Here is a 14,509-nt window from a genome sequence, read left to right on the forward strand (position 1 = left end):
GCAAGACTCAACACTCAAAATCCTTTCTGCTTTCCTCCACTTTAAAAAAAGAACACATGAATCTCAGGAGAACCATGGATATCCACTAGTTTAACTCTCTGTAATGGCTTCCTGTCTATGGCATCAGTTTGGTATCTTCATATCAACCTCTGTTTAAGATAAGCTATAGATTTTGAAAAACACAAATTCCTTGTTGATAATTTTTCTTTTCTGCATCTTCTAAATTCTGCACCATAGAGATGATGCAAACCACGTTAAAATGTTTGTCCTTTACGTAAACCACATCCCACAGCTCCTCATCTCCATCACCATCTCCTGTTTTCCTTCTTATTTGTATTATTCCTTGTTCTTGCTAGTTCTGATGCCTTTTATAAATGTAACCGATGTCATCTAGTGCACTGATTGCCCCAGTAAGACATAGCACGGTGGAAAATGGCGAGATTTTGACATAGTATAACCTTGTTAATGAAAAAATATTTCTCAAATATGTAAAGTTTGCACTGTTGTTGTTTTATGTATATCCTCGAATTGTTGGCATAAACTGTCTGGGCAGTAAGAAATCACTATTCGTATTCTCTGAAATCCCTTACGTTGACTAAAATAATGTATCCTACCAGAAATGGGTGCACCTTCACCTATATTTTATGAGGTGGTTTGCTGTGTCTTCTGTAATGGTTTCATATTTTCCCCATCGCACATTGCTAGTCATTGTTTCACTCCACCAGTATATCCAGTCGCATAATCCTTACCTAGCATTGAGTCACTACTTCATTACTGCTAGTAACTACAGTCAAAGCTTTCTTTTGCCCAAGGAGCCACATTCACAGCCTCATGTATTAAATATTATTCTTTTCATAGCAATTACAGTCTCTGCCTCCCAACCCCAGTTACAGACTCACCCTTCCTTTCCACTTCCCAGATACAGAAATACCTACCAAGAATAAAGTCATTTTTTCAAATATTTCCATCATACTTACATTCACATGTACCGATTATCCGTAGTCACAATCTTACATTCTCAGATATCGCCATTATTCAGAGACACAATCTTACATTCTCTGATGTGCCCATTATTCAGAGTTGCAATTTTAAAATATCAACTCTCTCCATTATTCAGAGGTGAAATCTCACTGTAACGGGGTGTCAGGGACAGGCGGGACACAACGATGTTTTAAACTGGGTTTTATTGACAAGTATCGCTTTCTCGTTCTAAGTTCAGCCACAGTTCTCGGTCTGTTACAGTTCGCGTGGCTTCCTTCGCTGGCGCTCTCTTCTCTCCTTTCCCTTTCGGGACAGTCCGGGCTCTTTCTCTCCCCAAGGCGTCTCTGGGTGGGCTCTCCCCGGGAAACGGTGGTCCTCAGCCGGAAGAAACAAAGAGAAATGCGATGTCAGGTGACCGTTTACTTTAGTCTCTCCCTAACTCCAGGACCGGGTGTGAGGAACTCCCCTAAAGATATCACCAGTGCTTTGACCCCTTAGCGCTCCCCACGTCGTGACTTGCAGTGTGCCTACTAAAGGAAGTGGACACGGTAAAAGCTCTCCTACACAGGCGGTCTCCCTTCTCTGCCTAACCAGCCCGCTACTCGGTCACGTACCTGACCGAGCCACGCTCCTCCCCGGGGAACGTGGCTGGGCGATGCACGGGATCCCGGGCCTCCTGGTCGTCCGTAGTCCGTCTCGCCTCCTCCTCCCTTGCTCCGGTCCTCTCCTTGTCCTCCTTCGATCCTCTCTTCGTCCTCCTTCGATCCGCTCCTCTCCTCGTCCTCCTTCTCCCTCCGCACCAACACTCCTCCGGGAAACGCCGTCCGACGCTCTGCGAGGTTCTTCCTGTTTTGGCTGCTCCCACTTGGTGACGACATGGGAGGGCGGGGTCAGTGTCTCGTAGCCGCTCCACTTAAAGGACCCAGCTCCTTCTGGGCCTGACCAGAGCTTCTGTTCCTCGAAGGGGAGCCACTCCTCCTGCTGTGGGGTTACAAGAGGGGGTGAGACCGGTATCGGAGTCCACCACTCGTTACAGTCATAGGCCTCCTTCTGTCCCGCACTGTCACATACCTCCCCCCTTGGATTCTCCCGTTCGGGGAGACAAAAGGAGCGTGACAGAAAGTCCGCATTACCATTTTCCCTGCCTTTCCTGTGTTGCACCGTAAAGGAGAAGGGTTGTAGGGACAAAAACCATTGCAGAATCCTGGGATTCTGGCTCTTGTTCCTGTACATCCACCTAAGGGGGGCGTGGTCCGTGTACAAGACGAAGGGCTTACCTTCAAGGTAGTAATGGAGCTTCTCAATCGCCCACTTATTGGCCAAACACTCGCGCTCTATGGTGGGGTATTTGACCTCTCGGGGGAACAGCTTTCTGCTCACATACAATAAGGGATGTTCCGCCCCATCCTCCCCCAGTTGTGACAATACCGCCCCAATCCCCGTATCCGAGGCATCTGTGGCCACAATAAAGGGTTTAGTGAAATCAGGGGAGACCAGCACAGGAGAGGTGGTTATGGCTGTTTTTAACTGCTGAAATGCCTGGAGTGCCTCTTCGCTGGGTCGAGTTAACCATTTGTTGGGACTGTCTTTTCTGAGGAGGTCTGTTAAGGGAGAGGCGATTTCTGCGAATCGGGGCAGGAACCTTCGGTAATAACCGATTAGGCCTAAGAAGCCTCTCAGTTGTGTTTTTGTAGAGGGAAAAGGGGTCTCGGTTATGGCCTTGATCTTTTCGACCTGGGGAGCAATGACGCCGTCACCGAGGACATACCCCAGATACCGGACCCGTTGGAACCCTACCCTGGATTTTTTTGCGTTCACATGGAGGCCGGCCTGTTGTAAGGCGTTTAGGATGATTGACACGTGGTGTAAATGCTCTGTCCATGTCGAGCTGAAAACCACGATGTCGTCCAGATATGCTGAACTAAAGGCAGGATACGGGTTAAGGATGGTGTTCATCAATCGCTGAAAAGTCGCGGGAGCCCCATGTAGGCCGAAGGGCGAGACCGTGAATTCGAACAACCCTTGCTCCGTGGAAAAGGCGGTCTTTTTACGGTCGGCTTCTTTCAACGGTACTTGCCAGTAGCCTTTGGTCAAGTCAAAGGTCGTGATATATCTGGCATCGCCTATCCTCTCTATGAGTTCATCCACCCTCGGAATGGGGTACGCGTCGAAGGTGGATATCTCGTTTAAGGCTCGGAAATCCATACAGAATCGTGTGGATCCATCGGGTTTGGGAATCATTACGATTGGTGACATCCAGTCGCTGGTGGAGGGTCTTATCACCCCTAACTGTAACATCTCGGTGACTTCTTTTTGAATGGCCTGTCTTCTAGCCGCAGGAATCCGATATGGTTTCTGGCGTATGATTCGGCCTGGTAACGTTTCAATCCCATGCTCTATCACATTAGTCCTTCCGGGGTTATTGGAGAACACGGCCGAGAAAGGCGTCAGGGTCTCCTTCAAGTCCTTTTTCTGATCCTCGGTGAGCTCCGGATTCACCACTAATTCTTCTATTGTCGTCTGCGGCGTGTTGTTGGTGGGTATTAAAAAGTGTGCTGCTCGGGGTGGTGGGCCGATCCATTTTTTTAGCATGTTTATGTGGTAGCTTTGAATCTTCTTTGGAGAGACTTGTATGCCATGCCGTAAGTGGTGTCCCCGATTTTATACCTCACTGGAAAGGGTCCCTGCCACTCCTTTTTGAATTTGCTACTAGAGGAGGGTAGGAGGATCAGCGCCCAGTCTCCTGACTGTAGTCTCCGTAGTTTTGTTCCCTTGTCGTAATACTTCCTCTGTCTCTCCTGGCTTCTTTCTAAATTTAGGAAAGCCAGATCCCGTAGTTTGCCAATTTTGGATTTCAACTGACTGGTATATTCCAATAACGTACAATGGTCTTGTCTTTCTTCGGTTTCCCAGGCATCTTTGGTCATTTCCATTAGGGATCTTGGTTGGCGGCCGTACAGGAGTTCGAAAGCCGAGCAACCAAGGCTGCTTTGTACTTGGGACCGAATGACATACAGCGCTAGGGGAAGCAATTTGTCCCAATCTCTTCCCTCAATGGTTAACATTTTTTTCAACGTATTTTTCAATGTCCGGTTATATCGCTCCACGAGTCCGTCGGTCTGTGGGTGATAGACGGAGGTGCGCAGTTGGCCAATATCGAGGGTGCGACATACCTCCTTCATCAATCCGGAAGTAAATGGCGTTCCTTGGTCTGTAATGACTTCTTTTGGGAATCCGACTCTGGCGAACAGTTCCATTAGCTTGTCAGCAATGGTTTTCGTATTTGGAGTTTGTAACGGGAAGGCCTCAACGAACCTAGTGGCATAGTCCACTATCACTAGGGCGTGGACGTGTCCTTTACGGGTACGAGGAAGGGGGACTATTAGGTCCATGCCCACTCTTTCGAACGGGACCCCTATGATGGGCATCGGCTTCAGGGGTGCCGGAGGCGGGCGGTAGTCGCTTTTCTTTTGACAGGTTTCGCAGGTGTTGCAATATTGTTCTATGTCTCTATAAACACCCGGCCAATAGAAGTGCCTTAAAACACTAGAGGTGGCTTTTTCCTTTCCTACATGGCCGGCGGTCAGGTGACTGTGCGAAAAGAACAGAACTTGGTCCCTGAAGGGCTGGGGAACCAATAGCTGGGGTGGGTCCCCTTCCTTCCCTCCCCTATATAACAAGTCATTGCGGATGGTAAACCGGGGAAACCTGTCTTCTTCCTGGGCTTGGTTCTGGTGTGCCTGTTCCCACGCATTAAAAAGGGTACGGTCATTGGACTGAGCAAAACAGAAACTCCTGTCCGTAATCCAGGGATCGGGACTGACCATAGCCGAAGCCGGGGTGTTAGCCTCGTCTCTTCCCCTTATTTCATCCCTAAAGAGGGATAAGAATCCTGGATTGTCTACCCCCAGTATAACCTCCTCAGGTAATGTATCGACCACCCCTACCTTTACCTTTTGTGTTGGATGTTGCACGGGCGTTATCGGGACCAAAGCCAGGGGGTAGGGCTTCACGTCCCCATGGATACACCTAATGTGGACGGATTTATGTGGGAGATATTGTTGGGGAAGCACTAGAGTTTTCCTTACTACTGACTGTCTACAGCCCGAATCTAACAGGGCTTGTACCATGGCCCCGTTTATTGTTACCCGTACATGAAAGAAGGTCCCCAACTCCGCCGAGTACAGCACGGCCTTTGGTAAGTACCTGACCTCCATGGGCTCCTCTGTGCGTCTCCGGGGGCATAGACGGGCAATGTGGCCCCACTCTCCACAGTCATAACATTGTGGTCCTTGGAACACAGGTGGGTCCATGCGGCCAGGTTTGGGACGCCCCCCTTCAATCGCTCGTTGGCCTTTTCGCTCTGCCCGAGGCAGAGGACCGCCTTTGGTGGGCTTTTCAGTGTCCCCAGTGGAGTATCGGTGTTGGGCCCGCCCGAATTGCGTCGCCATCTCAATGGTTTGGGCTACGGACAGGTTAGAATGTTGTCTCAGCCATCTCTGTGTCCCGTAGGGCAAGGTGTCCAAGAACTGCTCTAAGTATATTCGTGTCATGATTTCTTCCTTGGAACTGGACTCTGGTTTTAACCACTTGTCCGCAGCCATCTTCAATCGAAAATATAGAGTCTTAGGATTTTCTCCGACCCGCCCTTTTTCCCTCCTGAACCTCAGACGATAGGCCTCGGCATCCAGCCCTAGATGCTCAAGAATGATGTCCTTGATAACCGCATAAGGAGTGGGATTAGCCACTTGATATGCTGACTGGGCTTTCGCCGACAACAGGGGAGCGAGAAAAAAAGGCAACTTGTCTTCGGTCCAGCCACAGGCTCGGGCTACCCTTTCAAAATTAGTCAGAAAGGCATCCGGGTCTTCCCCTGGCACATATTTTTGTAGTGAGATGCCGGACGAATGGGGCACGTGTGGTCTGGGTTCCGATGCCATCGACCTCCCTACATCGGGAGAGGATTTTTGTAGCGTTTCTAGCTGTGCAGCCATGGTGTTCTGAAACATTTCCCTGTCCGCCTGGGCCGACGTCATCTGGCGTTCCACGGCCCAACCAAGCTTTTCTTGTCCCTGCACCAAGTGCTGAATAAGGGCCTCCATCTTGGGGCAGATAGAGTATGATGGAGAATCCCACTTCTGGCACCAGTGTAACGGGGTGTCAGGGACAGGCGGGACACAACGATGTTTTAAACTGGGTTTTATTGACAAGTATCGCTTTCTCGTTCTAAGTTCAGGCACAGTTCTTGGTCTGTTACGGTTCGCGTGGCTTCCTTCGCTGGCACTCTCTTCTCTCCTTTCCCTTTCGGGACAGTCCGGGCTCTTTCTCTCCCCATGGCGTCTCTGGGTGGGCTCTCCCCGGGAAACGGTGGTCCTCAGCCGGAAGAAACAAAGAGAAATGCGATGTCAGGTGACCGTTTACTTTAGTCTCTCCCTAACTCCAGGACCGGGTGTGAGGAACTCCCCTAAAGATATCACCAGTGCTTTGACCCCTTAGCGCTCCCCACGTCGTGACTTGCAGTGTGCCTACTAAAGGAAGGGGACACGGGAAAAGCTCTCCTACACAGACGGTCTCCCTTCTCTGCCTAACCAGCCCGCTACTCGGTCACGTACCTGACTGAGCCACGCTCCTCCCCGGGGAACGTGGCTGGGCGATGCACGGGATCCCGGGCCTCCTGGTCGTCCGTAGTCCGTCTCGCCTCCTCCTCCCTTGCTCCGGTCCTCTCCTTGTCCTCCTTCGACCTGCTGCTCTCCTCGTCCTCCTTCGATCCGCTCCTCTCCTCGTCCTCCTTCTCCCTCCGCACCAACACTCCTCCGGGAAACGCCGTCCGACGCTCTGCGAGGTTCTTCCTGTTTTGGCTGCTCCCACTTGGTGACGACATGGGAGGGCGGGGTCAGTGTCTCGTAGCCGCTCCACTTAAAGGACCCAGCTCCTTCTGGGCCTGACCAGAGCTTCTGTTCCTCGAAGGGGAGCCACTCCTCCTGCTGTGGGGTTACAAGAGGGGGTGAGACCGGTATCGGAGTCCACCACTCGTTACAGTCATAGGCCTCCTTCTGTCTGTCACACTCACATACTATGATTTGCTGATTATACAGTCGCAGTCTTACATTATCTTATGTGCCCATTATACAGTCACAATCTTGCATTCTTAAATACCTCAATTATACAGAATCCCAATCTTACATTCTCAAATAACTCCATTATACAGTCACATTCTTACATTCCCAAATATCCCCATTTCACAGCCACTGAAGCTCACTTTCTCAAGTGTGTCCATTATTCAAAGAATCCTTTACATTCTCGAGTATATCCACAGCTCCGATTACTCACATTACCAGACATGCCCATTGCTGTAAGACTTACATTGTCAAATATATCCATTATTCAAAGACTGATTACATTCTCAGATACATATATAGAGACACAATCTTAATTCTCTAATGTGTCCATTACAGAGTTGCAATCTTACTTTCTCAAGTATCTCCATTATACAGATTCACAATCCCACATTCACAGCTATCTCCATTATAGTGGGAAGCAATTTCCCACCTGCTCATTGTCCCCATTATTCCAAGTTAGTGGACGCATTACACCTGCCCAGTATTTGGATGGCAGCTTTAGATGCCCTCCCACTCTCTCCAGTTTGATTTCCACGCCTTCCTCTTACCATGCACATAAACAGTGGCCCTTAAAAATTCAGATATCTAGCACGATAAATATAGGCTGAAATCAGAGCTATATTACACATGTCCAGCCGGACAGTAATTTTAATAATGCGAACAATTGGACAACCGTAGTTGACAGCATCAATCTAGTGGGACACAGTCCTGTATCCTCTCTGGAACATGACAAATACAAAACCTACACAAGGACCTTTCAGGCAAGACAGGTATAGCTTGTCAAATTGCAAATTCTACCAAGCTTAGTATAGACAGTCAGTGCACTTGTTTACACAGTGGATTAATGCGCAAAGCTGTCTAACATGAGTCGACGACGTTTCGATCCTTTTGACGCGATAATAGGATCATCTTCAGGACAATGATAAGTACATGCCTAATTCGATTTAGAAATTGCCTGTGGAAGAAGAAGAGGGGTAGGGAAAAGGAAGACAGAGTTAGGAAACCTAATAGTGAAATCTAAAAACCAAACCAACAAGTCCTGATGTTGCGAGTATTACGCATCCAAACTATTTTGACCCTGAGAATTGGGGTTTAAGACCAATACATGCTGAACCTAAAGCAGGTTGGTGAGCGGAGTCGAGTGGTAGAGCGAAAAGCCATTGAAAGGCATGCCAGTAGTGAAGACTGATTCATTATCGGTGGCAGACAAAAAGGGCATGTAGGCACTGAGTAAGGCTGGTGGAACAATCTTAAACATGCTCCTGCTTTTAAGGGTCACATGGACAACTCATAAATATGCACATAATTTAATACTGTAAAGGGACAAATGGTTCAAGTCAAGGCAGCTACAATATAACCAATCTCCAGGTATGGGAGATGTTCTATTTCATTAATAATTAAAGTCTGCACACTGGACAATCAACGTCGCAAGCTTCTGCTAACGTGCCAAGTCTAGAGGCAGCGAGACCATATAGTAATGTACACAAAGCTCAACAAGTGAGGGAGCCAACTTCTATCGTCCGCTACAAGGGAGATCCAATGACTGGGATGTGCTGCGGTGTGGTTGATCAGTTCTGAAGAAAGAGAGAGCCGTGTTTTAAGAAACCGTGCAATGTGGTAAAAAAGAAAAACATGCGCGATGGGTGCAGGCTCACCTCTGTAAATAACACAATTCTGGAGAAATTATTTAATGGAATCCGGAGACCGCATCTACGTATCGTTACAATGCACTGTTAGGGAGAAAGAGATACCTAACCGCTTTAGTGTACGGACAATTCGGGGTGAGCTAGGCATATCAATTCTAAGGTAACAACGCCTTCAGCCACAGGCATATCAAGAATAAAGTAAAAGTGTCTCCAGCCTTACCGATAACACGCAGCGTCCTCGCTGAGAATCGAAGAGTGACAGTGTGTGAGCGGGATGGGAGTGAATTAATAGTTTGAACGCTAGTGCGTGCGCAAGGATTCCCGCGACGCCATCTTGGGTGAGGAAAATAGAGAGAGAGGAAATACTAGATTAAAAGAGACCGGCTAGGATTTCACTATTAACTCGATCTTCCTTTTCCCTACCCCTCTTCCTCCTCCACAGGCAATTTCTAAATCGTATCAGGCATGTATTTATCATTGTCCTGAAGATGATCCTATTATCGTGTCGAAAGGATCGAAACGTCGTCGACCCATGTTAGACAGCTTTGCGCATTCATCCACTGTGTAAAACAAGTGCAATGACTGTCTATACTAAGCTTGGTAGAATTTGCAATTTGACAAGCTATACCTGTCTTGCCTGAAATGTCCTTGTGTTTGTTTTGTATTTGTCATGTTCCAGTGAGGATACAGGACTGTGTCCCACTAGATTGATGTTCTCAACTAAGGTTGTCCAATTGTTCGGATTATTAAAATTACTGTCCGGCTGGACATGTGTAATATAGCTCTGATTTCAGTCTATATTTATCGTGCTAGATATCTGAATTTTTAAGGACCACTATTTATGATTATAATTGATACCCAAGGTCCTTAATTACCTTGCGGGTTCCCTTGTTGTTTTTGACAATTCCTCTTACCATGCATCACATCTTTCTAAGCACAACCTCCCCTAATATCACTTGCATTTTGGCATCTCTCAGTTAATTGCAGTTCAGGCTTAAAAGACCTTGAAAACAGCATGGATTGTATCCTAGTCATGTTAGTTGATGAACATTTAAAATGTGTGATACCATCCCTGCATATGCCTTACCCTGCTGTGTTTTGTGGAATATGACTCGTTATTTCGCATAGCATTACTTCGCAGCTTTTTACTGCGATGATTTTACTTAGCAAATACCGTTACTACGCACGTTTTTAGTTCGCATACCTTTACATTGCAAGTTTTAATGTATGCAAACTAAAAACTTGCCTAGTGATAAAAACAGACAAATGTAAAAAAACAACACTACACTAAATACTAAATACAAATACACTACCCTACACATCACAAACACTAAAACACTACCCAAACCCTCAAACACGACACTACCTTACACTACTCAAACACCTCTACACTACCTTAAACCCTAAATCTCTACCTCCTGGATGACCTTCCCCCAGCCCGCTCCCTACACTCAAACACTAGCCTGCACACACCCCCGACACCGCCTAAACCCTAAAACACTACGCTATACTACACAAACACCGCAACACTATCCTACACCCTCAATCACTACCCCAGCACGACACTGCCCCTACCCCCATTCCTGTCTCTACTCCCAAATACTACACTGCACGCACCCCGACACTACCCTAAACCCTAAAACACTACCCTACACAAAAACCGCAACACTACCCTAAACCCTAAAACACTACCCCCAGCACGACCCTGCCCCTACACCCAAGACGGTCCCTACACTGAAACACTACCCGGCACGACCTCCTGACACTACCCTAAAGCACTACACTAACACCACAAGACTACCCTAAACCACTACCCCATCATGACCCTGCCCCTACCTCCAAGACTGTCCCTACACTGAAACACTACCCTGCATGACCCCCAACACTACCCTAAACCCTAAAACACTACCCTACACTAAAACACTACACTACACTAACACCACAACACTACCCTAAACCCCAGCACGACACTGCCCCTACCCCCATTCCTGTCCCTACTCCCAAACACTACCCTAAACCCAAATACACTACTCTACACTACACAAACACAACTACACAAGCCTTAAACCAAAAAGACTACCCCCTACACGACCCTCCCTCTACCCTTAACCCTTAAATACTACACAGCCCCTCTTACCTATCTCTCTCCTCGGTTCCTGTATTCTCCGGCTTCCTGCGTCGTCGTTGTCCGTTCCCACACAACAATGTGGATAGCCTTTACTTCCCAAGCGTTACAGCGCATGCAATGTATCAACTTGCGTAGTAAAGGCTACGCTTTGTAACATCGCATGTGTTGTAATGCTTGCAAAGTAATGGTATGCGGTGTAACAGCCGCGTACTAATTAATGTTTAACTGTTTTGTAGCCCTTAAGAAGCACCCTTCTTCAATTTAAATGGAAATCCTGACTCATGGAAGTGTAAAAGTGTAATTTGTGCTCTTAAAAACAGTCAATGCCTCACTTCTAAAGTATATAAAAAGTGATGGATGGAATGCTTGAAATAATCTCAGCCCCTGGTAATTACTTGGGGCCGTATCCCAGTTCATCGTTATTTTGTACACCATGCAACCTCAATTGGACCCAGCAATATGCAAATCAGTCTTGGCCCTGCTCCAGTGGGAACACTCCAGCCCGAACTGCCAAGCCAGGCCGTCACTGAACGGGAACGCAGGCAACCCAGGACTGGTTTTGCCCTAGTTATGGGCTCATCCGCTGGGTACAGCTTGGTTCCAGTGACATTGTGCACAGAACCCACATCTGGGCAAACACATCCCACTTAGGTCGAAACACTAAAAGGTGAAACCGGTCCTAGGTTGCTTGCATTCCGGCTCGGGAGGACTTGGCTTGGCAGTTCGGGCTGGACTGTTCCTATTAGAGTAGGGTCGAGACTGATCTCCAAATGGCTGTGTCCAAACTGAGGTGGCATGGTGGGAGAGGGACGATGGATTGGGCTGCGGCCACAAGTAATATCCAGTCTCTGAGATTCAAGCATTCCATCCATCATCTGGTTGTTGTTGCAATATACTTCACTTCTAAGCACCTCCAACTTTTGTGGGTAGGGCAAATGATGTGCCTAGTGCACATTTTGTGGCGCCGGATCTCACAGTTTCATCAATAGGGGTACTTGATTATCAAAATGTCACATAAGGTAGTGGTGGATACGTTGTCGCACATTCAAAAAGGTATTATCAAATATTAGGGTATTCAGATCAATTAAACACAGTCATGTAAGAGTCAAACGTATGACAGGTGCCAACTCAGGGTAAGATACCCCACTACCAAGAGTATCAATCACACAAGCCACCAAATGACTGGTACAAAATATACAGAAATAGAAACCCCGGCATTTATATGCATATACAGTTTTTGAATATAGATCTCTCAGAACAGAAAAACAAGATGATGTGAAGGAATACCCCCTGACACAGAGAACGTCCAGGAGAGCATATGTTGATCATTCAAACACTAATTAATTCTATGAAGTTCTTGAGAGTCCAGTTCTTGTCATGTAGAGCATCCGAAACGGCCAACGCGCGTTTCGTCACCACCGTAACTTCCTCAAGGCTTAAGTGGAGCTCACACAGGGGCTTCAAAGTCTCTACTCCCCTGTTGACTCAGATATCCTGGATAACTGTAGATTCCCAGGGAACTTCATAGAATGAATCACTTTTATGAACACTTTTGATATCTGATGTAATGGTATTAATCATGGCCTTGGTCATTTACCAATGAATAAATGAGTGTTTGAATGATCAACATATGCTCTCCTGGACGTTCTCTGTGTCGGGGGTATTCCTTTATATCCTCTTGTTTTTCTGTTCTGAGAGATCTATATTCAAAAACTGTATATGCATATAACTAGGGAAACTTGATTAGACTGCAGAACAAACTTGAGACACCAATTAAGTGGCTTGACTACATCTCCTCTCAAGTAGAGGCTTTCAGGTCTGTAGGAATAAAAGCAGATTTCTCAGTTGGTTAGCATTTCCAAAGACTGGTCGATCTGCATAAAAGTGAGCCAAATTTTCTTACCTAGTATAGAAGCTGGCTTAGTAACGTGATTCAGTGTTCCTCAGTTTGTTGTTTTTATACATATAGTGTGGGATTCTGTAGAAACTGAGCATCCAGAGTCATACATTTTTGCATGAGTAAGCAATCAGGACTCAGGAAAGAGCTCAGTGGAGAGGAACATTTTTCAAGTAAATTATTGTGGTCCTAAAAGTATAGTTACTTGTATACTTACAAATGGCTTAAGTGTTCAAATAGCCTTTAGCTAAAATGGCTGGCAAAAGCAGAACCCCTTACGGGGTGTAGAACAGTACTTTGCTTTGTTTATGTTTCTACTAACAGTCAATCACTCTTGTGGTATTCCTGGTGACAATTACTCTACACTCCTTTGTTTTTCAGGGGAAGAGCCTATCCACATTGTCTGAGCGAATGAGAAAAGGCTACTGGTCAGCACTGAAAATGAACTGGAAAGTCTGGACCCCCTTCCAGTTCATTAACATTACTTATGTGCCTGTGCAGGTAAGAAGACGCCTAGCCATCACATCTCATGTAGCCCTGCCTGGACTCATCCAAACTTGCCTGGTACAACCCACTGCTGTCTGACAGAGCAAAGGCAACACAGGGTTGGAGGAAAGCAACCTGGAGGGCGCAAGTGAGGGAAGCAATGGGGAGAAGCACACAGGCAAGAACAAGAGCAATGGGGCAGGGAGGAGCAGTTGTGCCACAGAGAGCGAAACGGAATGCAGGGTGTTGGATGTAGACGAGGGAGATGGCTCAAAAACACAAGCACTCTAATGGAGTGCTTCACACAAAAAAAGTAGCACTTAAAAAGAAAGCGGTGAAAGCAGCGATGCCTTCCAATTATAGAGATTGTAAAGAAGCAATTCTCTGTAAGGGACAAGCACAAAAAAAACTGCAAGCTGGGACACGAATAGGAAGCAGGCAAATGAAAGCCACAAGGAAAGTCAACCAGTGCTGAGCAAAGGCAGGCGTCCAGCCCCTCTATGTTCTTGGTAAACCACAATATGCCTCACAACACACAGCACATGCGCTGTAAAATAAGCTTGACTTAAAAACATAGAGTTGCACCTCATTATGGATTGATTTGTACAGCAAACCTCTTATATAAACCATATTTTAAACAATTTGTGGAACATTGATCGGCATTATTTCAAATGATTCAGTATAGAACATCAAACTGGAGTCAAGGATGCCAAAAATATATTGTTGACCTTTCCCACCAGGTAGCAGTACAAAGATATTTTCACACAATTGTATGAATTCAATTAAAAAAAATCTTAACAGTTAATGCTTAATTAATGCCAAATGACAGTCATGGTGTGAAAAAAATTGTAAAGATAATTCAGAGTACAACATTTTTTTGCACTTAGGTTAGTGATAACTGCCACACATGTAGTATACATACACACACACACACACACACACACACACATTTATACATGCAAGCGCACACTCGCCTGCATGCGCTCTTCCATCAACACAAACACTGTCTCAACGCCCACAATTCACTTGACTTAAAAAAAAAAAAAAAAAAAATGTTTACTTACTCTCTTCCACATTACACTGCTCAGCTTCAGGTACTAGTGGTGGAAGTCTCTGCATTATGAAGCCTGAAGACAAACATGCTGTGTGATTCATAGTGTAGCGCATCATTAGGCCCTACGCTGCCAGTCCTAGGAGAAGTGAGCCACCAGGCCTTGCAATTGATTAGAGCATTGAGAAGGAAATGTTACCT

At 46.5% G+C, this 14,509-nt stretch overlaps 1 protein-coding gene across 4 annotated transcripts in view; it reads left to right on the forward strand.

Annotated features, from left to right (window-relative positions):
• The window catches only part of PXMP2 (peroxisomal membrane protein 2), a 148,390-nt gene that overhangs the window by 70,647 nt on the left and 63,234 nt on the right, over positions 1-14,509 (forward strand). For all 4 annotated transcript variants that reach the window (XM_085633544.1, XM_085633545.1, XM_085633541.1 and 1 more), the window contains exon 5: positions 13,153-13,272. In XM_085633544.1, the coding sequence (XP_085489670.1) occupies positions 13,153-13,272 (120 nt within the window). The remainder of the gene's footprint in view (positions 1-13,152; positions 13,273-14,509) is intronic.

Source organism: Triturus cristatus, chromosome 11 (assembly GCF_964204655.1).
Source record: "Triturus cristatus chromosome 11, aTriCri1.1, whole genome shotgun sequence".
Lineage (NCBI taxonomy): Eukaryota > Metazoa > Chordata > Amphibia > Caudata > Salamandridae > Triturus > Triturus cristatus.